Here is a 24,960-nt window from a genome sequence, read left to right on the forward strand (position 1 = left end):
CTGTACCTTGAGTGTATCAATATCATTAACTTTGTTGTAATATTACACTATAGTTTAATAAGATGTTACTATTAGAAGTTGGGTAAAGAATACATGGGATTTCTCTGTATTATTTCTTATAGATACAATTAAACCTGCAACTATGTCAAAATAAAAAGGTTATTTTAAAAAATGGGATGACACTAAATAAATATTTGGGAAGAAATATACAGTACTAAAAGCATATTTTAGAAAAGAAGAAAAGTTCTCAAATCAGTGACCTCAATTTCCACTTTAAGAAACCAGAAAAAGATACAATTAAACCCAAAGTTAAGCAAAATAAGGAAATTTTAAAAATCAAAGTAAAATCAATGAAACAGAATATAGAAAAACAATACAGAAAAGTAATCAGACCAAAAGTTGGGTCTTCTGAAAACCAATACAATTGATACGCTTCTAGCCACACTGATTAGGAGAAAAGACACTAATTACCAATATCAGGAATTAAAAAAGGGATATAAATACTCATCTCACAGACATTAAAAATAGGCCAGCCCTAGCCAGTTTGGCTCAGTGAATAGAGTATCGGCCTGTGGAGTGAAGGGTCCCAGGTTCGATTCTGGTTAAGGGCACATGCATAGGTTGCGGGCTAGGTCCCTAGTAGGGGGCGTGCAAGAGGCAGCCAATTGATGACTCTCATCATTGATGTTTCTATCTCTCTCTCCCTCTCCCTTCCTCTCTGAAAGCAATCTATAATAATAATAGTGTAATATGCTAATTAGACCAGACATCCTTCTGAACAACCTCCCGGATGAAGCCAGGGCTGTGAGGGAAGCCCGTGTCCTGGGTTCCAGAGGGAAGCTGGTGCTGGCAGCCAGGGGAGGGAAGGCCTACTCTTGCATGGATTTTGTGCATTGGGCCTCTAGTCTATATATATAAAAGCCTAAGTGACCATTCGACTGGTAGCTATGATACGCACTGACCACCAGGGGGCAGAAGCTCAACACACAGGCATGGAAACATTGAACAGACTGATGAATCTCAGAGGAAAGGGGGGAGGGCAGGAAGAGATTAAGCAAAAATCTTATATGTATATAGAGGCCTGGTGCACAGATACGTGCACCGGTGGGGTCCCTCACCCTGGCCTGCGTAGATCGAGCCGAAATTGGCCTAGTGCACAGATTCGTGCACCAGTGGGGTCCCTTGGCCTGGCCTGCAAGGATTGGGCCAAATCCATGCACCAGGCCTCCGACATCCCCCAAGGAGTCCCGGATTGGGAGAGGGCGCAGGCCAGGCCAAGGGACCCCACCGGTGCACGAATCCGTGCACTGGGCCTCTAGTAAGAATATTAAACAAAAAGAAATAGGCCAAAAAATCTGACAATGCTGGTTTTCACAATTGTTAGTCCTAAAGAAACAATAATTTTTATGTGGTTACAAATATATTCACTCACCTGAATACTTAAGGAAATGTAATTGTTATTAATATAGCAAGTAGTGAACAAAAACTTAAGGATACATTCGTATAGCACCTGTTCTCGTCCCAATAGCCAAGATTTTCTGAACTGGATCAAAAGCTAATGCTGTGGGCTGATAAGGAAAACCATGACGAACTGTCTGAAAGAGAGGAAATAGTAAACATAGTCATCAGAAAAATGAAAATCACAAATACCACTATCCAACCACTAGGACGATTAAAATAATACTCTCTTTTCAATTAAAAAAAAAAACCTATCATGAAATCTTGGTAGGAGTGTAAAATGACACAACCATTTTGGAAAAATGTCTTGCAGTTTCTTATAAAACTAAATATATATTTGTCCTATCACCTAGAAACTCCACTCATATGTATGTACCCAAGAAAATAAAGAACATATGTACAATATAATCCTATATAATGAAAGCCTAATATGCTAAGTGTCCAGTTGACCGGTCAGCTGTTCAACCAATCAAAGCATAATATGCTAACGATATGCTAAGGCTGCTCAAGTGCTTTCTATGACATACACTGAACCCCAGGGGGCAGACAGTCAGCCCGTCCACCAGTCACTATGACATGCACTGACCACCAGGGGGCAGATGCTCCAACCGGTAGGTTAGCTTGCTGCTGTGGTCTGGCTGATTGGGACTGAGCAAGATGGGCCGGACACACCCTAGAGCCCTCCCACAGTCCCTCCCCGGCTGGCCAACCTCCCACATCCCTCCCCAGCCCTAATCATGCACCAATGGGTTCCCTCGGCCTGACCTGCACCCTTTCGCAATCCGGAACACCTCGGGGGATGTCAGAGAGTCAGTTTTGGCCTGATCCCACAGGCCAGGGCGAGGGACCCTACTGATGCATGAATTTGTGCACCAGGCCTCGAGTAATTAGTATAAGTAAGGCCTTAACAACTTTATATACAACAAACTAAAAACAGCCAAGATGTCCAACAACAAAAGAATAAAAAAAAAAAAACTGTCATATACTAATAAAATGGAATACTACTAAACAATTAAAAACTACTGACAGATGTAACAACATGGATGATTCTCAAAAACATTATGCTAAATTAAAAAAGCAATATGCAAAAGAGTGCATATAGTATAATTACATTCATATTGAATTCTGAACAAGTAAAACTAAAATATGATGAAAAAATTCAGATCAGTGGTTGACCTGAGCAGCACTGACCGGGAAAGGATATGAAGGAACTTTACTGAGTGAAATAATATTCTCTCTATATATTTTTTAAATATTTTTATTGATTTCAGAGAGGAAGGGAGAGGGAGAGAGAGATAGAAACATCAATGATGAGAGAGAATCACTGATCAACTGCCTCCTGCATGCCCCCTACGGGAGATCCAGCCCACAACCTGAGCATGTGCCCCTGATGGGAATCGAACCCGGGACCCTTCTGTCCACAGGCTGACACTCTATCTACTGAGCCAAACCAGCCAGGGCATATTCTATATTTTGATAGAGGTTTGGATTACATCAAAATTCAAAATTCATCAATGGTTCAATTAAGTTTGTGATTTCTATGTATGAAATTATACCTCAAAAAATACAAATTATTATAAAATAATATAATGTTCATGATATGCATATTGAAGTTTTAAGAGGTAAAGTGTGCTGACATCTGCAATTTACTTTAAAATGCATGAAAAAAGTAATATGGATAGATGGGTGGATACATGGATGATAAAATAAATATAGCAAAATGATAACTATCAAATCTAGGTGGTGAGTATATATGTATGTATGTATATATGTATGTATGTAGGTATTCACTTGTCTTTCCCTAGCAAAATAAAGCAGATGAGTCAATAATAATTAGACTCTGCTTCTATATAAATGATTCTTAGGAGTAGAACAAGATAATGAAAAATAATCCTTCATTAGCTTTAGGACTAGGAACAGAGCAGTCACATTTGTATTAGATGGAACGGAATAGAATTATGAAACTAAAGCCCTGATCATATACTAAAATTGTTACAATGACCATCATGATAGTTCAAATGATATCTTTAGATTGGACTTGATTCCTCTGCCAAACTCTAGAATAAGTACTTTTGACAGACAACAAAGAGCAAAGCCAAATCATGATTCAAGACTCATCAACATTATCACAACTGTAAAGATTACTTTGATCATGATAATAACATGCCCTGGAAATAAGGGTGTATATCAAGGGAAATAGGTGATTTGCAGCATTATTTCCTTCTTAAGCCACTGCCCTCATTTTAAAAAGTCTGAAGTTAAGAGCTATCAGCCAAATACAGAATGTGGAAAATTCTGTAAGACAAATGATCTAGTTTCTTCAGTTATCAATAGCATCGGGGGGGCGGGAGGGAGAGAGAAGGGGAACTATCATAAATTAAAAGAATCTTAAGGGAGGTCTTAGTATAAAAGCATAAATAGTGCACACTGAAAACAATAAATGTAGAGATAACTTAATATTTATTCAAATTAATATATTTAAACTTAATTTAAGTGGACAAGCTAAAAATAATGCAAAAATCAAGGACAGTTTCTAAGTTGAAAAGCTCTTATAAAATTAACACTGACATAACAGCTCAGAATTACTAGTATATCAATAAAAGGCTTAATAGGAGTAACAATATAGGATGAAAGTATGCTAAACATCACATCTTAAAATGAAGTTAAGAAGTAAGCAAACATCAGACCCAAAATATTCCATTCATTTCAGACTTAACTCTGACAATTAAATAAGTAGGAATTAAAGATTGGTTTAGAAAAATCTGAAAGTAACCACTAAATCAATTCACACACAACTCTGTGTGTGTGTGTGTATCGTTTTCCTCAACACACGTAAAATAAACATATATCCCTCAACACTGGGAAAGGGATAAAAAACATATAGCAAGAAGAAAAACAAAAAGCATTAAAATAAATGTCACAAAATCCCACATATTGTACGATTTCATTTTTGATAAATGTCTAGAATAAACAAATCTATACATACAGAAAGTAGCTTAGTAGCTTCCTAGATAAAAGGGTGAGAAAAGAAGATTGGAGGGTAACAGCCATATTTGGGGATAATAAAAATGTTCTAGAATTAACTGTGGTGATGGATGTACAACCCTGTGAATATATTAAAAACCACTGAAATGTATATTTAAAATAGATGAATTGTGCGGTTTTGAATTATACCTCAATTTAGCTGTTAAAATATATAAAATAAAATTCAAACAGTAAGGAGAGAATGTAGATTAATTACAACACATATAAATGAGAGAAATTTCAATACTAAAATACTAATTTTAAATATACATCTCGAACCTCAGAGGGAAGGCAGGGGAGATTGGGTGGTTGGGAAGAGATCAACCAAAGAACTAGTATGCATATATGCATAACCCATGGTCACTGACAATAGCGTGGTAAAGGCCTGGGGTGGGAGGTGTGGGCTGGCTAGAAGAATTCAATGGGGGGAGAAAGGGGGACATATGTAATACTTTCAACAATAAAGATTTAAAAATAAATAAAATAAAATGAAAATATATATATACATCTTCTTTGACTAAGCAACTCAATTTCTAGGAATGTACATACAGGGAAGGCTTATATATAGGGAATTTATTACAACATGTAATAATAACTGACTTTTAAATTTTAAATGTCTACCTATAAGGGACTGATAGAATAAATTATAGCACAGCCATATCATTGAATACTTTACAACTCATAGAAAGAATACAGTAGGCCTGTATGGAATGACAGATAAGATATATTGTTAAGGAAAAAAGTACGCTAAAAAGTATGTATATTATACTATAATTTTTGCTATGGGATAAAACCATATTTACATATATATGCAATAATTATCTCTGAAAGGATATACAAAGATTGATAACACTGATTGCCTCCAGGAAGAGAAACTGTTAGACACTTACCTAAGCATGTATTAACAAGAGGAAGACATTCAATCTGTGTTAAAAAGCAAAATCTAGAGTGGCAATAGCATCACAGTGAAATGAGAAAACTCTTTGTAACAAACTTTAAATCTACAACTAATCAGACATCCACAATCCAACAAAGATTCCTCTGCTCAACACACTAGCATAATTGAGGGAGCCACACATTGGTACATCTGAAGTGGGTGTATTGGAACACCTAAGGGAGACAAAAGGGAAGGCAAAGACAGTACCTGCCATCATGGCTGAACCCACCAGCCCAGTAAATGCAGTAGCAGTAGAGGCGTCAGGGTGCAGTCCCACACTACTGTCTGGTGGAGAGTAAGAGTGGAGAAGAAGCAGTCTTGGCACCTGAGAATTCAGCACCCTCTCCTGACTGACAGTGGCAGAGCCTCAAGAGCCTCATAGCTGCAGCTGGAATGTGTCTACAGCACAGCAGCTCCAGCAGCCATATGGAACCAGGAGGCAACCAGATCTCCATCAGGAACCCAGATCTCCATCACCCACCACATTCCTCCACCACTGATATCAAACTATACTGCAAGGCAACAGTAATCAAAATAGCATGGTACCGGCATAAAAACACATATAGATCAGTGGAACAGAAAAGGGAGCCCAGAAATCAACCCATGCCTGTATGGTCATTTGATACTTGACAAAGGAGTAAAAAACATACAATGGAGTAAAGATAGTCTATTCACTAAATGGTGTTGGGGAAACTGGATAGATAAATGTGAAGAAATGAAACTAGATCACCTTCTTACACCATACACAAGAAGAAACTCAAAATGCATTATAGACTTAAAGACACAAAACCATATAAATCCTAGAAGAAAACTTAGCAATATTTTTTCTGATGTATCTCCTCAGGCAAGGGAAATGAGAAAAAATAAACAAATGGCACGACATCAAACTAAAATGTTTTTGCACAGCAAAGGAAATGATTAACAAAATGAAAAAACAACCTGCTGAATGGGAGAACATATTCACCAATGATAAGTCTGAAATGGGTTAACATACAAAACTTGCCCTGGCCATGTGGCTCAGTTGGTTGGAGTGATGTCCCACACACCCAAATTTTGTGGGTTCGATTCCTGGTCAGGGCACATACCTAGATTGCAGGTTCATCCCTGGTTGTAGTGCATATGGGAAGCAACCTATCAATTTTTCTCTCTAAAATCAATAAAAATATATTCTCAGGTGAGGATTAAAAAATAAAAAAACTTATAAAACTCAATACCAAAAATATAAACAATCAAATTTTAAAAATGGGCAAAGGACCTGAATAGACCCTTCTACAAAGAGGACATACAGATCACCAATCTATGTATGGAAACATGCTCAATGTCACTAATCACCAGAGAAGTGCAAATTAAAATCCCAATGAGATATCACCTCACACCTATTAGAGTGGCTGTCATCAATAAATCAACAAACCAAAAGTGTTGGCAAGGATGTGGAGAAAAGGAAACCCTCATGCACTGTTGTTGGGAATACAGATTGGTGCAACCACTGTGGAAAGCAGTATGGAGTTTTCTGAAAAAACTAAAAATGGAACTCTCTTATACCCTGGTGACTCCACTTCTGGGAATATATCCAAAGAAACCCAAATACTAATTTGAAAGAATATATACACCCTTATGTTCACTGCAGCATTATTTACAATAGCCAAGATTTTGAAACAGCCCAAGTGTCCATCAGTAGATGAGTGGATAAAAAAAGCTATGGTACATTTACACAATGGAATACTATGCAGCCATAAAAAAGAAGGACTTATCTTTTGCAACAGCCTGGATGGACCTGGAGAGCATTATACTAAGTGAAATAAGTCAATCAGAAAAAAATACAAGTATTGTATGATTTAACTTTATTGAACTAATAAACAAAATAGAGACAGACTCATAGATAGAGAACAGACTGACAGCTGTCAGGTTGTGCAGGGTGAAAAATGTGAAGGGAATAGGGAGAAAAAAAAAACCTCACAGACACAGCAGTATGGTGATTACCAGAGGGAAGCGGGGAGGGGAGGAGGAAGACAAGAGTAAAGGGGAGATAAATGGTGATGGAAGGAGACTTGACTTGAGGTGGTAAACACATAATACAATATACAGATGATGCATTATAGAATTGTACTCTGAAACCTATATAATTTTACTAACCAATGTCAACTAAATAAATTCAATTAAAAAGTTTTAAAAGGTGTGTTAAACTCTTAATAAATGTTAAAGGGGTGAAAAAGCATTAAAAATAACTCTACCCCTGGCCAGTGTGTTCAGTGGTTAGAGCACTGACCAAGAAAACCAAAGGGTCATGTGTTTGATTCCCAATCAAGGGCACATCCCTGGATTGCAAGTTAGATCCTCAGCCCTGGCAGGCAATTGATGTGTCTCTCTCACATTGATGTCTTTCTTTCTTCCTTTCCTTTCCTTCCTTTCCTTCCTTCTTCTTTTTTCTTTCTTTCTTTCTTTCTTTCTTTCTTTCTTTCTTTCTTTCTTTCTTTATCTCTTTCTTTCTCTCTTTCTTCCTTTCCTTTCCTTTCCTTTCCTCCTTTCCTTTCCTTTCCCTCCTTTCCTTCTCTCTCTCTCTCTCTCTCTCTCTCTCTCTCTCTCTCTCTCTCTCTCTCTTCCCCTCTTTGCCACTCTCCCTCCTTCCCTCCCTCCCTTCAACTCTATCTAAAAATCAATGAAAAAAATATCCTCAGGTGAGGATTAACACAAATAAATAACTCTACTGCAATTTATACACAGTATAAATCTGTAACAAATATACAACATAAAAAATAATTTTTGAAAATAAAAATATAATAAGGGAAGAAGAAAAGAATTGAACTGGTATGTGAATGAAGATAAGATGCTATAAGAAGAAAAAGAGACTATTTTGTCTGAGACATTTTACATAAACCTCATGATAATCACAAAATAAATCCAGAGCTGAGACACGGAATATAAAAACAGACGAAATGAACAAAAACATCATAGAAAACCACCAAACTAAAATAACAAACAGAAGCATGAGGGAAAAGAAACAATGGAGATATGGAACAACCAGAAATCAAAAAATAAAATGACTATAGTAAGTCCTCATATATCAAAAATCAACCTCAAGGTTAATGAACTGAACTCACCAAAGGCACAGAATAGATGGATGGATTAAAAAACAACACCCAACTATATGCTGACTTCAGGAGATCCATCTTAGCTCCAAAGACAAACATAGGCTCACGTGAAAATGTGGAAGAAGATACTCCAAGCAAAGGGCATCCAGAGAAAAGCATATGTAACCATGTTTATATAAGACAAAGTACATTTCAAGACAAAAAAACGTAAGAGACAACGACATTTCATAATAATAAAGGAGATAATCCGTCAGAAAGACATTCTAAGTATATATGCATCCAACCTAGGAGCAACAAAACATATAAAACAACTTTTAACACACTTAAAATATGACATAGACAGATGACAATAATGGTAGGAGATTTTAACACTCCACTTACACCAATGAATAGATCATCCAGCTACAAAATCAACAAGGAAACATCAGCCTTAAATGACACATTACACCAGATATTTATAGAACTTTCCATCCCCAAAAGACAGAATACATTCTTCTCAAGTGTACATGGAACATTCTCAAGGATAGACCGTATGTTAAGACACAAAACAAGTCTCCATAAATTTAAGAAGGCTGAAATCGTATCAAGCATCTTTTCTGACCACAACTGTACAAAACAAGAAAACAACTACAAGAAAGCTGGAAAAATCACAAAAACGTGGAGACTAAAAGACATGCTAGTGAACAACTATTGGGTCAATAAAGAAATAAAATAATAAATCAAAAGATACATAGAGACAAATGAAAATGAGAACACGATATACCAAAATCTTTGGGATGCAGCAAAAGTAATATTAAGAAGGAAGGTTATAGCAAACAGGCCTACCTTGAGAAACAAGAAAAATCCGAAATATAAAAAAACTATCATGGAGAGGGAACCAAGATGGCAGCAAAGGGTAAATGCCTATACTCGCCGTCTCCCACAACATCAAAATTCCAACTAAAATATAGAACAATGATCATCCAGAACTGCTGGAAAGCTGGCTGAATGGAAGTCCTAGAACTAGAGAAGTAAAGAAGAAAGCACACTGAGACTGGTAGGAGGTGCGGAGGCGCAGAATGGGTGGGTTCAGCACCCAAATGTGCCACTTTTTTAATTGGGAGGGAGATCATCTCTGCAGAGGCCTCCCAGAGGAGCAAAGACCCGCCCCCCCCCCCCCAGCCGAGGGTCCCAGAGCTGTAAAAACCAGTGTAGATTAGAGCTCAGTGACACCAAGGCTGCTGGAGACACAGCTGTTCCTCTTGAAAGGCTGGCACCATGAACTGAACTTACAGGTCTCACTTCCTCTGAGCTCCAGCACCAGGGCGAGGATCTGAGGGACACATTTGTCTGGCATAGGAGCAAGAACTTTGGGATGGCTTTCTCCCAGATGGAGGTACAGGGATCATTGTTCCTGTGCTGGGACCTCCCCAGTCTCAGGGCTGACTAGAAGCCATTTCTGTTTACTCTGCACCGGTGAGTCCCTAAGACCCCTGCCTCATCCAATTTACAATCCCACCCAAGCTACCTGAAGCGCCTTTTGCATATGAATGGCCTGTCCTTGAAAATCTCAACCAAGCTGTGGCTGGGTCAGGGAGCCCCAGACCTATCAATAAAAAGCCAAAGACCCAGTATGAGTACCAGCCTTCATAGCTGGGCCTTATCTGGGCACTTCCAAACCCCATAAAAAAAGGAGGAATCTGAAGATCTCTCTGTAGCTCCTGCTGGTGGCTCCAAGCATTGGCTAACTTTACACTTCCCTGGAGACCCAACAGCCAGTGTACCCAGTGATCAGTGTCAAACCATATCAGATTACAACTCTACACATCCATAAGCAACACATTCAAGGGGCAGACTCAGTAAGCACCAAAGCCCCACTAAAGTCCTACTCCATAAGGGTGTCTCCTGCATAGCAGCTCTCCCACTGTAGTCCCAGCTGGTTCTCATAGCAAATTGGCCTGGAGGTCAATTCCTACCAGTGACACCAATAGCAATCAAGTCTCAACTACAACAACACTGTGCTTACAGCCCACAAAGGGGTGCACTTAGATTTCCCAGCTCAGGTGACTTAGGAGGTTGAGCCACTGGGCACTGTAGGACACCTACTACATAAGGCCACTCTACCAACTCAAGGAGACATAGCAGCTCTACCCAATATATAGAAACAAACACAGGGAAGCAGCTAAAATGTGGAGACAAAGAAACATGTCACAAATGAAAGAAATGGAAGAAAGCAAACAACTGGATATAGAGTTCAAAACCACAGCTATAAGGTTACTCAAGAATCTTCTAGAAATCTCCAAGAGACTTAGTGAGACTTTCAAGGATCTCGGTGAGAATGCCAAAGACATGGAAAAGGACCAGTCAGAAATTAAGCATACACTGACTGAAATAAAGAATAATATACAGGGATTCAACATTAGAACAGAGGGTTCTGAGAATCAAATCAATGATTTAAAATATGAGGAAGAAAAAAACACCCAACCAGAAGAGCAAAAAGAAATAAGATTCCAAAAATATGAAGATAGTGTAAGGAGCCTTTGGGACAACTTCAAGCATACCAACATTCACATTATGGGGGTGCCAGAAAAAGAGAGCAAGATATTGAAAACCTATTTAAAGAAATAATGACAGAAAACTTACCCTACATGGTAAAAGAAATAGACTTACAAGTCCATGAAGCACAGAGAGTCCCAAACAAGAGGAACCCAAAGAGGCCCACTCCAAGACACATCATAATTAAAATGCCAAGGGCTAAAGGCAAAGAGAGAATCTTAAAAGCAGCAAGAGAAAAACAGTTAGTTACCCACATGGGAGTACCCATACGACTGTCAGCTGATTTTTTTAACAGAAACTATGCAGGCCAGAAGGGAGTGGCAAGAAATATTCAAAGTGATGAATAGCAAGGACCTACAACCAAGATTTTCTCTATCCAGCAAAGCTATCATTTAGAACTGAAGGTCAGATAAAGAGCTTCACAGACAAGGAAAAGCTAAAGGAGTTCATTACCACCAAACCAGTATTATATGAAATGTTAAAGGGTATTCTTTAAGAAGAGGAAGAAGAAAATGAAAAAGATAAAAAATACGAACAACAAAATGGCAACAAATAAGAAATAAGAAATCTAATGAGCAGAATAAACTGGTGAATAAAATAGAATCTGAGGCATGGAAATGGAACAGACTGAGGATTCTCAGAGAGAAGGGAGGTGGGCGGGAAGAGATTAAACAAAGATCTTATATGCATACTAGTGTCCCAGTGCATGGATTCGTGCACATTGAAAGGAAATTAATTCAAAGAAATATTTTAATATCGCTATTTGCGTCTTGCTAATGAAAAGAAAATAGGATTCTACTGAGTCTCCTATCTACCTATTCCAGGACTTCTGTGAGGATCAAATGAGATGAGGCACAGGGAAAACAATTCACAAACATTTGGTTAAACTGTAAAATGTTTCCAACTGGCTATAAAGCAAGTTGGGTTCCTGGGCTGAAGAAACTTCAAGGAGGCTAGTCTCTAGGATAGAGGAAGCCAGGCTTTGCTACATGAAGTCATTACCTGGTGCCCACAGTGACTGTTTCCAGGCTGGGCTGGACTGTGGGCCATGTTTTGCGCCACAGGGTCTTGGCAGTATTGGCTGCAATTTGTTGGGGTGTTGCTCCGGGGTGGTGGCGGGGCTTATGTCCTACTTGGGGGAAGTTGAGTGTTCATTTGTTGGCGCCAGGTCTGTGGTGCCATTTATTTTTAAATGGCCATGCACGTCATGGCAGTTTCTGCGTTGAGCGTCTGCCCCCTGGTCAGCACGTGTAATAGTTACTGGTCGGATATATATATGTATGTGTGTGTATATATACACATAGGATATATATATATATATATCCTATGGACACAAAAAATAGGGTGGTGAAGGCCTGGGGCGGGGCGGGAACCAGGTGGAAGGAAGCAAAGGGAGGAAAAAAAAAAGGGACATCTATAATAATCTCAACAATAAAGATGTAAAACAAAAACAAAAACCTATCATTACATTTTAAGGAAGTAGAAAATGAACAAATCAAGCCCAAAGTTAGAAGAAAGAAAATAATAAAAGATTACATCAAAGTTTAATGAAATAGAGAATATAAACACAATACAAATATTAATGAAACAAAGAGCTGGTTCTCTAAACAAAATTGACAAAAATTTAGCTAGACTCACTAAAGATAAAAAAGAGAAGACTAAAAAAGAGAAGACTAAAACAAAACATAAATGAAAGAGAAGTTACAAAATACACTACAGAAACATAAAGGACTATACAAGAATACATGAAAGTCTATACACCACCAAAGTGGACAACCTAGAAGAAATGACCAAGTTTTCAGAAGCATACAACCTTCCTAGCATGAATCATGAAGAATTAGAAAACCTGAATAGATTGATCACTAGTAAGGATATTAAAGTAGTAATCAAAACCTCCCAAAAACAAAGTCCATGACCGATGACTTCACTGGTGAATGCTACCAAACATTCAAAGAAGATTTAATACCTATCCTTGTCAAACTCTTCCAAAAAATCAAAGAGAAGGGAATGCTTCTTAACTCATTTTATGAGGCCAACATTAGCCTAGTACCAAAAGTAGGCAAGTACATGACAAAAAAAATGAAAATTACAGGCCAATATCTGATGTAAAAATCCTCAATAAAATAAAAACAAAAGAAATACAACAATACAACATTCAAAGGATCATATACAATGATCAAGCTGAATTCATTCCAGGGGTGCAAGGATAGTTCAACATCCACAAATCAATCAACACGATAAACCACATTAACAAATTAAAAGATAAAAATCATACGATCATCTCAACAGATGCAGAAAAAGCATCTGATAAAGATACAACATCCATTTATGATAAAACTCTCAAAAAAAAATGGATAGAGAAAAAAAGTACCTCAACATAATATAGGTCATATATGGCAAACCTTCAGCTAACATCATACCCAATGATAAAAAAACTGAAAGCTTTTCCTATAAGATTAGGAATAAGACTAGGATGCCAACTCTTGTCAGTTGTATCCAACATAGTACTGGAAGTCCTATTCAGAGCAATTAGCCAAGAAATATAAAGCATCTGTATTGAAAAGGAAGTAGTAAAAGTATCACTATTTGTGGATATGATTTCATATATAAAAAACTCTAAAGAATTCACCATAAAACTATTAGAAATAATAAACAAATACAATAAAATTGCAGGATATAAAATTTACTACACAAAAATCTGAGAGTTTCTATATACTAACAACAAACTATCAGAGAAATGAAGAAAACAATACAATTTACAATCACAACAAATAGAATCAAATACCTAGAAATAAACAAAGGAAGTGAAAGACTTGTACACTGAAAACTATAAGACATTGTTCAAAGAAATTTAAAAAGACACAAAGAAATGGAAAGGCATTCTGTGTTCTTGGACTGAAAGAATTAACGTTGTTAAAATATCCATGTTTCCCTAAAGCAGTATAAAGATTCAGTGCAACCCCTATCAACATCCCAATGGCATTTTTTCACAGAAATAGAATTTAAAATGTCCTAAAATTTGTAGGAAACCACAAAAGACCCTAAATAGTCAAATCAATCCTAAGAAAAAATAAAGCCAGAGGTACCACACTCCCCAATTTCAAATTGTACTACAAAGCTATAGTACAAAACAGTATGGTATTGGCAAAAACACATACACACAGACCAATGGAACAGAAATGAGAGCCCAGAAATAAACCCACACATATATGGCAACTAATTTATGACAAAGGTGCTAAGCATATACAATGTGTTGATGTAACTAAATAGTCATATGCAAAAGAATGAAGGTAAATCACTATCTTACACCATGCACAAAAATTAACCAAAATGGATTAAAGACTTAAATGTAAGACCTGAAACAATAAATACATAAAAGAAAATACAGACACTAAGCTTCCAGACTCAGTGGTGTTTTGGCAAATTTGATTCCAAAAGCAAGGGAAACTAAAGCAAAAAATAAACAAATGGGACTACATCAAATTAACAAACTTCTGCATAGCAAAGGAAATCATCAAAACATAAAAGCAACTTACCACCAGCTGGTGTGGCTCAGTGGTTGAGCACTGACCCTTGAACCAAGAGGTAACTGGTTTGATTCTGGTCAGGCACATGCCCAGGTTTCGGGCAGACTCCTCAGTGGAGGATGGAGAGGGGGTGAAGGGGAGGGGAGGAGGAAGAAGCTGATCGATGATGTTTCTCTCTCATCTAGCCCTCTCCCTTCCTCTCTCTCTAAAAATCAATAAAAACATTTTTTAAATGCAACCTATCAAATGGGAGATGATATTTGCAAATGATAGTTCCAATAAGGGGTTAATATCCAAACTATAGAAAGAACTCATATAACTCAAACATAAGGAAACAAATAATCTAATTTAAAAATGGTTAGAGAGTCTGAATAGACTTTTTTTCCCCAAGAAGACATACAGATGGCCAAAGGCATATGAAAAGATGTTCAACATCACTATGGGAAATACAAATCAAAACCACAATGAGGGAGATATCACTTCACACCACTTAGAATGGCTTTTTCTTACCAAAAAGACACAAAGTAACAAGTGTTGAAAAACATATGGAGAAAAGAGAACTCTTGCATACTGTTGGTAAGATTATAAACGGGTGCAGCCACTATGGACAACAGCATGGAGGTTCCTTTAAAAAATTAAAAAATAGAATTACTGTAAGATCCAGTAATTCCTCTTGAAGAATATGAAAAGACTAAATCAAAAAAACATACTAGTATATACTCCTATGTTAACTGCAGCATTATTTACAATAGCTAAGATATGGAAACAATCTAAGTGTCTATTGATGGATGAATGGATAAAAATTAGTATAAATATATATAATGGACTACTACTCAGCAATAAAAAGATGAAATATTGTAATTTGCAACAATATGGCTGGATCTTGGAGATATTATGCTAAGTGAAAAAGTCAGATAGAAAAATATAAAGACCATATGCTTTCACTCTTAACTATAATAATAAAAGCATAATATGCTAATTATTAGTAGACCGGACGACCTTCTGGACGAAGCCAGGGCTGCAAATTTTGTGCATCGGGCCTCTAGTCTGAAATATAAAAGAAAAAGTAAAAAATGAACTAACGAAACAAAGCAAAAACAAACTCATAGATACTGTCAACAGAATGGTGGTAACCAGAGGGAAAAGAGGGTAGGAAAAGGAAGAATTGGCTAAATTCGTTAAAGGAAGTAAAATATATGATAACAGAAGGAAACTAAACTTTTAGTGGTATGCACGCAATAAAGTATACAGAAATCAAATTATAAAACAACTTAACGTGCTATTATCTTATGACCCAGCAACTGCACTTCTGGGCATTTATCCCAGGCAAATGAAAACTTACTTTCACACATAAATTTGTACACAAATGTTTATAGCAGCTCTAGTCTCAATAGCCAAAAACTGTAAGTGACTCAGATGTCCTTCAATGGGTTAGTGGTTAAAGAAACTGGTGTAGCTATGCTATGGAATAAAATCCAGTAATAAAAAGGAACAAGCCATTGATATATAAAAAACTCTGGATGTATCTCCAAAGGACTATTACAGGCAAAAAAAAGGCCAATGACAAAATGTTATATACTATCCGATACTATTAATATAAACATTCTTGAAATGACAAAAAAAAAAAAAAAAGTGGAGGACAGGTTAGTGGTTTCCAGGATTAAAGGTGAGGGGTTGTGTGCTACTCTAAAAGGGCAACATGAGGGATTCCTGTGATGATGAAAATGTTCTGTATTTGATTATATCAATGTCATACCCTGATTGCAGTATTTTATTTTAGTTTTGCAAGATGTTACCTTTGAAAGAAACTGAGTAAAGGATACATGAAATCTATCTGTATTATTTCTTATAATTGCATGTGAATCTACAATAATCTCAAAATAAAAATTTAATTACATAATTAAAAATTTATTATATTTTCACAGGTGAATATGACATCCGGAACACTCTAAAAATCCAGTAAAAAATGGCAAAATATCAGGTTAAAGCAATGTAAACATAAGAAAAATTAGGATCATTCTATTATAATTCAAGGCAAAAGGCACTAAATAAAACAGCAAATATTTTATTAAAGGGTATATTTCACAATGGAAATATTTCAGTGCTTTTGCACAAATATCACTGTATTGAAATATTAGATAAATTAATAAAAAGAAAAATGAACAGAAACATAATTGTATGGAATGATATATCTCTCTGTTATTAACTAATCTGGCAAGCTGGAAACAGGATACAGTGGGGCCTTGACTTACGAGTGTCCTGACTAACGAGTTTTTTGAGATACCAGCTGTCTCTCGGCAGATTTTTTGCATTGAGTTGACAGAGTAATTTGAGTAAGGAGCTCCTTAACGAGTTCCTTAACAAGCTCAGTCTCAGAACGAATTAAACTCGTAAGTCAAAGCCCCACTGTATAGAGGCACTGTATATAAAACTAGTAAGATTTACAAATATATTATGAGCTTTGCCTATGCCAAATAAAAATATACTTTCTAGTGCTCCTTACTAGTATTATTAGAATACTTATAATGATTCATCACATATAGACTAACAAAAAGAAACATCTCAAATTCCAAAGAGTGTATATTAAAGAAAAACCTATTAAAGGCAAAAAATAAAATGAAATGATTAAGTATCAGCTCCATGAACTAGTTATTTTAGAACACCAATAAAATAGACAAACCTCTGGAACAGTTAATAAAGGGAAAAGATAGAGAAGATATAAACATATAATGTTAAATAAAGATATATAGCCATAGCTACAAAAGTTTTTATTATAAAAAGAATGTATAATTCTGTACTATTAAATATGATATACTGGATGAAATCTGTAATTTCCTATGAAAATATAAATTAGTAAATTTCATTTTAAAGGCAGTAATCCAAATTGATCAATTACCATGAAATTTTTGCTTCAAAAAATATTTCCTCAAAAATATTATTCCCAGTCAGGAGTATTTTTCAAATCTTTAAATAACTTGGTACTTTATTTCAGGTAGAAAAAAAATGAAGGAGAATAAAGTCACATTCAAGAATATGACATAGACTATATACACATGCACACATACATACAACACAGACATGAGAATATTACATATTGATTCTATTTAGAAATATAGGAGGCAAGCCCTAAAGAAAATATTTGAAAAGTAGTTATAGTAGTGTATCTTGTAGTAGTGTATTTTTTAAAGTATAACATGATTAAGTAGTTTATTCCAGAAATATAAATTGGCACAATCTCTTAAATGTCTCTTCATAAGCATAGGTATCTCTCTATCCCACTTGATTTCAGTAAGTTTATTGAAAGTTACAAAATAAATATGAAAAATATTAGCTTTCTTCTAAATTAATAGTAAACAAAATATATTGTAAAAAGAGCTCTGATTCAAAATAGCAAAACAAATAATATTCTAGGATAAAACCTTACAAGAAATGTGTCACCTATTCAAACAATAACAAACACTATGAAATATGTCTAATCAAGGTAAATAATAAAAAACCTTAAGAGGTATATCATAATATTAGAATATTCAATATTCAAAATATATCATACTTTCCCAAAATATAAATGCAATGTAGAACAATCAGAATCCCAATTGGATTTTTTTCTTTTAAATATATTTGTATTGATTTCAGAGAGGAAGGGAGAGGGAGAAATATAGAGATAGAAATATCAATGATGAGAGAGAATCATTGATCAACTGCCTCCTATACACCACCTACTGGGGATAGAGCTCACAATCTGGGCATGTGCCCTGACCAGGAATCAAACAGTGGCCTCCTGGTTCATAGGTCAATGCTCAACCACTGAGCCATGCTGGCTGGGCCCCAATTATGAAACTTGAGAAAAAGAAGACTAAAGTTTATCTGGAAATATAAACCTAAAACTAAACAAGAAGTTTTGAAAAGGGAAATATAAGGGGTGGAAGTAATAGGAAATATTAAAAAATATTATAAAACAATCAATTTTAATTGCTATACTCATACTAGAGGCCTGGAGCATGAAATTCATGCAAGGATACAGTCCCTAGGCCTGGCCTGCGATCAGGGCCATCTTCCCCGGCTGCTGGCAGCTGGCCCTGCCCCCCGCCACCACCCACCCCCAGTTGCCTATTCCCCATCAGATGATAGGAGCCTGCGGGCTGGGACAAGGGACCAAGAAGTTGGCCAGTAGGCCCAGATTGGGCAATGCCTGCAGGCTGGGGGCAGCTCCTGCATTGAGCGTCTGCCCCCTGGTGGTCAGTGCGCATCATAGCTACCAGTCGTTCCGCAGTCTGGTCGATTTACATATTACGCTTTTATATATATAGATAGGATGACATAGATTAATGTAATAAAATAAAATGTTGAAAAGCAGATTAAGTAAACAAAATAATTGAATGCATGATTAAAAGCAGTAATCAGCCCAGCTGGTATGGTTCAGTGGTTGAGCATCAATTCAGGAACTAAGAGGTCACAGTTCGATTCCTGGTCAGGGCACATGCCTAGGTTGCTGGCTCAATCCCCAGTAGGGGGCGTGCAGAAGGCAGCTGATTGATGATGTTTCTATCTATCCCTCTCCCTTCCTCTCTCTCTAAAAATCAATAAAAACCTATTTTTTTAAAAAGAATGGACTTCATAAACACAATTTTTAAAAAAGCAACAATAAAATCAATGAGAAAAAATATTACTCCATAAATAGTACTGGAACAATGACCGATCATTTAATAAAATTAGACCCTTACTCATATAAGAATAAAGAAGCTTAAAGTCTTTTACATAACATAATGGATGAAGATCTATAATAGTTTTTTATATATAACATAATAAGCAAAGTGTTAATATTGTTGCTATATAAAACACTCTTATAAGCAATAAGAAAAAAAGCTAAACATCCCAAACTAAAATACTCAACAAACAACATCTAATTCACTATAGAAAAAATGCAAATGACCAGTACATATTTTTATGAGCAAAATTTACTACTAAACAGTGGAATACAAACGAAAACAACTTTAAGTTGCCACCTCTTGCCAATTATATAGTCAAACATTTTTTAAATGATGGCAATTTATAGGGTTTTCAAAGGTAAAAGGAAACAAGTACCTCTATATAAACTTCTTTCCTGGCCCAATTTTACTGAGGAATGATTGACAAATAAATATAAACTTCTAAATAGAAATATAAACTTGTGTGACTTTTCAGTGGAACAATTGATTATATATATCAAACACTTTAAAAAAATAAGCTTCCTCTTTAGCTATAAACTTGTTCTCCTAGGAATTTATCCTAAGGAAAAATTCTAACTATGTTAAGATATACAAAGATATTGTTATTGTAGATAAAAAGACAACAGACAGCCTCAATTAAGGTAAAGACTGGCCTTTGTTAGGGAAAAATGCTGACCTAAGGCATGACTACAGAGAAATATGAAAAATCTAGGGAAAGAAATAAGTCATGAACAAAAGGAAGAACAGCACGTGAGAACTAACATGGGCAGAAAGAGGAAAAAAAAATCTCAGAATTTTCTTGCGTATGTGCCAGCAAAGCCGTGGAGGCCATTTACCCGATGTGCTATTCCATACATAACCCTATACTATATACTTTATGAATCAATATAAAATTTACAATTTTTAATTATAAACCTGTGTTTTCTGTCAAAATTACGTCTTGTGGGACACCCTATATTTCATCTTTTCTTATGGCTGAGTAGCAGTCCATTGTATATAAAACTGAAAACAACAAATGAACAAACAAAAAAATAAAATCTCATAGACACAGACAACAGTATAGTGGTTACCAGGGGGAAGGGATGTGGGGGGTAGTAAAGGGTAAATGGGGTCAAATATATGGTGACAGAAGAAGATTTGACTTTGTGGGGGTGAGTACACAATGCAATATACAGATGATGAATTACACACTTAAAACGAAATAATATTATTAACCATGGTAACCCCAATAAATTTGACTTAAAAATAAATAAAAATAAAAGTAATTATTTCACTAGATTAAGAGGATTAAGAAAACCTTGACCAACAGACTTGGTATTGAATTAGCTTTGTTGCTGATCCCCAATGTTCTTTCATCCTGGTTCCTCGAAATCAACCTGAGTACCTGATTATTATCACTATCATAGTTACTCTTGCATCTCTCTTGCCTCTCTTCTTCCAGGTTCTGTAGCTTTCCTCTTGTATCTTAATATCTGCCTATATTTAATCACACTAAAGCAAATAAATACATTTAGTGAAGTTGCCTTCAGTGACTATGCCCTATGCACTTGCCTGAATCTCCACCGGACTCAGTTAAGTTTCTTTGATTCATTCAACAGCCTGATCATCCTACTACCAAATACAATGTTCTCATCAAAATATATATTTGCTAAGGATATTATTTTACCTCACATACCTTTCTTATGTTAAATAATATGTTTGCCAGTATAGGAGTGACTAAAAATGAAGGGTTAGAAAATAGAAGTGAGACTACTCCAGAATTATAAAATATCTGCAGTGATGCAAGTCAGATAATTTCTCTTCTGGAACTTAATTAAAATAACTGGTTTAGCTGATATCACATGGTTCAGGTAAAAAATCAGAGTATTATAAGCATCTTAGATCACTCAGTCTAATACATACACAACATAGTTTCCTATAGGATTTTAAAAAATTAGTTTTATTTTTAAAAATTGTTTTATTCCCACAGCAACTGAATTTTTGTGTATTCACACAAAAATGCTAAATTGATATGCTGGGTTGAGCTCAAAAAACACAAAAATTACATCGTATCTTCTCTTCACCTGCTAGAGTTAAAAATGGCTGCCTGCTAGGGAATATTATGTGGAAGAAATAAAATCTGTATATTTTCTCAAAATGGAGCAGGAAAAAAATGTGAATTATAACTAAATGGAGATAAGGTACAAATAAAACTAGCACAAAAATTGTTGTACTTGCTATATTTGTTTTCAAGTATACTATTTCAAGTATAAAATTTTACTAAACAATAGATATTTTATATTATATATTACATAATTATATAACAATTTCAAATCATTTTGAATAAAAATTATATAACAAATTCAAATCAACAAACATGAATTGTTGGCTGTTGATCAACAAGAAAAAATTCTCTTATGGAGTTATTAAAGCAGGCCTGTTTAGCAACATATTCTAGCAACTTCAACTACTTTAGAAGTAGCTAAAAGAGAAAAAAGTAGCCTCGAGTAGCTATTACCTAGAGCTTGCCTGGAACTAGTAGCTAGGCTATAGTGTTTCCTATGGAATATGAACAATTTCACAGAAAACCAAACAAGGCTCCTCTATGACCATATTGAAGCTAGACAAAAACAGAACCACTACAGGATCATGTCTGGGTACTGATAAATATAAGAACATTGTGTAAACTACACTAATGATTAAATGTGTTCCCCTAATCCAACTAACATAACTGCTACTTCTTTAGTAATTATAGCTTTAGCCCATGCTGTTCCTCTTGCCTCCGAGATAAATATTCTTAGGCTACAAAATGATAGAACTATCCCCTACTTTCTGACAACACTCAATTACGCCTCTGAACTTTCTTAAAATCACCTAATACAGGCCCAAATCTTGTAACAACCTCCTTCTTAACACCCTCTTACAGAGACGTATCATGGTTCCTTATGGTGTGCAATCTCCCTTGATGTAATAAACCCAACTTTGTCTGACTACAGATTTGCAATAGTTGGTTGATGGGCAGAGGCACTGCATTTCCTTTTAAATATTCCAAAATCCACCCTACACATTATTTTGACCAGTCTTTTTAGCCTGATAATTAAATCACTATGATATTGGCATAAGAATAGGCAGAAAGATGGAAGAACATTTTTAACCCAGGTACAAATCCTAGTGCATAACAAAAGTTATTATATGACAAAGGAGTATCACAACCACTGGAAAAATAATCAGTTAATAAATGGCATGATAAAATTGATTTGGCTACTTGAAAAAATTATTTTAGAGTTACACTATAACTCTAAAACAAATTCTGTTTGGATTTTTAAAAAAGTTAAAAGATCAAAGAAACAAAGATAAAAGTAAATAGAAATGAGTATTTAATCAAAACTCTACATTTTAGAGACATTTCCTTGCTTAGGAGATAAAAAGGCAGGGATCAAAGACTTAACTATACAAAAAAAAAACTATAATTGTCACTCTAACCAAATCTTTAATAAAGATCAGTATTTTGACAATTATGTAGGAGCAAAAAACTCAATATTGTCTCATGGGAAAAACTCAACTTAAAAGCTTCTACCAGTACTTGAACTTTTTAATGGATACAAAGTTATTGCTATTAAACTAATAGAGAGAGAGAAACCAAGATGGTGGCATAGGTAAACACCAGAAATTGTTGCCTTGCACAACCACTTCAAAAGTACAACTAAAAGACAAAACGAACATCATCCAGAACCACAGGGAGGCTGGCTGAGTGAAAATTCTACAACTAGAAGGAAAGAGAAAAGCACAGAGACTCAGAGGAGGTGCGGAAGTAAAGTGCAGAGGTACGGAGGCGCACGGAAAGGGCTGGCAGCTGAGGACAGGATTGTCTTTTTCAATTGGGAGGGAGTCTTAAGCTCCTGACTGCTCTGAACTCCAGTTCCGGGCGAGTCTCTGGGGACCCAAACTCATACAGGAGAAACTGGACTGTCTGGCATCCGTCGGAACTTGGGGGCGGCTTTCTCTCAGAGATGCTTGCAGCGATGACCGGGATACTAAGAAGCGGGGCCTCTTAGGGTAGGACTGGGGAGCAGCCATAGCTGCTTGCTCCGCCCTGTTGATCCCCTGAGACCCCGCCCCACCCAAGCTGTGTGCAGAGGCTTTTGCATATGAAAGGCCTGGCCCTTTGAAATCTGAAAATTACCTAACAAACTGCAGCTGGGTCAGAGAAAGCCAGAACATCCAAAAGAAGGCCCAAGGCCCTACAGCAGCTTGCAATGCTTCACAGCTGGGCTCCTGAATACAACTGTCATACTAAATAGAACAACAACCCAATTTTACTGACAATATACTTGCACCAAAGACCTTTCATGAGAAAACGTGATTGTTCTTTATGGTAACTTAAAAAAGTAATAAATATACTCTCTACAACTCTATAATCCCTTACTCAAGCCTGTCCCTGTACCTTAGGATAAGCAAAGTAGAAAGCCTAGAGTAGGCTTTGGTTCCTGGTTCTTAAAATTTTTTAAATTTTAATTCTATTTGATTCTTAAATTTTTCTGGTTTACATCCATTACTTTTCTTCAAGATCCCCTTCCTCTATTGTTCATTTTAGTAACAGGAGCATGAAGTCCTTGTCAGATATTTTATCTATAAGTTATCTATAAGTGTCAACTGTACTACCTTCTACTTTACCAGTTTAGAAGTATACAATGAGACAAGTACACCCATCTCAGGGAACCTTGTATAGTTCTTTTAATGAATGAAAATTGGGAAAATTAGGAATTGTGTTAATAGTTTTGTGCCAATCTCATTTATAGACCCTCCCAAGTACAATGATGTAAAATTAGAAGAATGTGAAGATAATGGAAAACCTGAAGAGATGATAGTCAAGGATATCTAGGTACTTAATTTCCTTTCATCATTCAGGGTCCTGGAAAACCCAACTCTTCACAGTCTACACCTGCTTCTGATTTTATACATCGTTATCTGGAAATATCTGATACTATGTGTGGTATGAGGATCATGATTACAAATTTATTTCCCTGAAGAAGTTATACTACTTAGCTACATATTGGTTCTGACCATAACCATTTATATAAAAAAAAAAATAGTTTAAAAGTGTTGATGAGGGGAGAGAGAGAGAGAGAGAGAGGAGATATATGTTGAGGAATAGTGAATTGCCTAATTTAAGTTTGCTCAAAACTTTGGGGATTATGCCATGTGGTTCTGGTGATACATTTAGTTTTGTCTATTTTGTTAATTTGGGTTAAACTATCCCTAGAAAATTGTTCCCCTAAAAAGATAATTGGAAAACAAGAATGTTTCTAATATCTTCCTCAGTAAAAACTCAAGTAAATCTAAATGAATCTTTCTATAATCTCCTTTTCCATATCTTTTTGAAAATTATATACCATGTTCCTAAACTGTTGACACTCTTTCACTGAATGATTTCTTGTTTTTATGTAATATAAAATTTATTTAATGAAAACATTTTTTGCCAGTGTGGCTAGTTGGTTGGAGTGTCAACCCATACACCAAAAAGTTGTGTGTTCAATTTCAGGTTAGGGCACATACCTAGGTTTTGGGTTTGACCCCAGGCCATCCAGGAGGCAACCAATTGATGTTTCTCTTCACATCAATATTTCTCTCTCTCTCCAACCCATCCCCTCTCTCTAAAAATCAATGAATGTGACCTCAGATAAGGATTAAAAATATCTACGTTG

The 24,960-nt window shown here is 35.9% G+C and overlaps 1 protein-coding gene across 1 annotated transcript in view; it reads right to left on the reverse strand.

The window, feature by feature from the left end:
- Nucleotides 1-24,960, reverse strand: part of STXBP5L (syntaxin binding protein 5L) — a 233,931-nt gene that overhangs the window by 200,629 nt on the left and 8,342 nt on the right. Inside the window, exon 3 of the mRNA XM_081086880.1 lies at nt 1,498-1,595. Within this exon, the coding sequence (XP_080943006.1) occupies nt 1,498-1,595 (98 nt within the window). The remainder of the gene's footprint in view (nt 1-1,497; nt 1,596-24,960) is intronic.

Source organism: Myotis nattereri (genome assembly GCF_964212035.1).
Source record: "Myotis nattereri genome assembly, chromosome: 3".
Classification (NCBI taxonomy): Eukaryota; Metazoa; Chordata; class Mammalia; order Chiroptera; family Vespertilionidae; genus Myotis; species Myotis nattereri.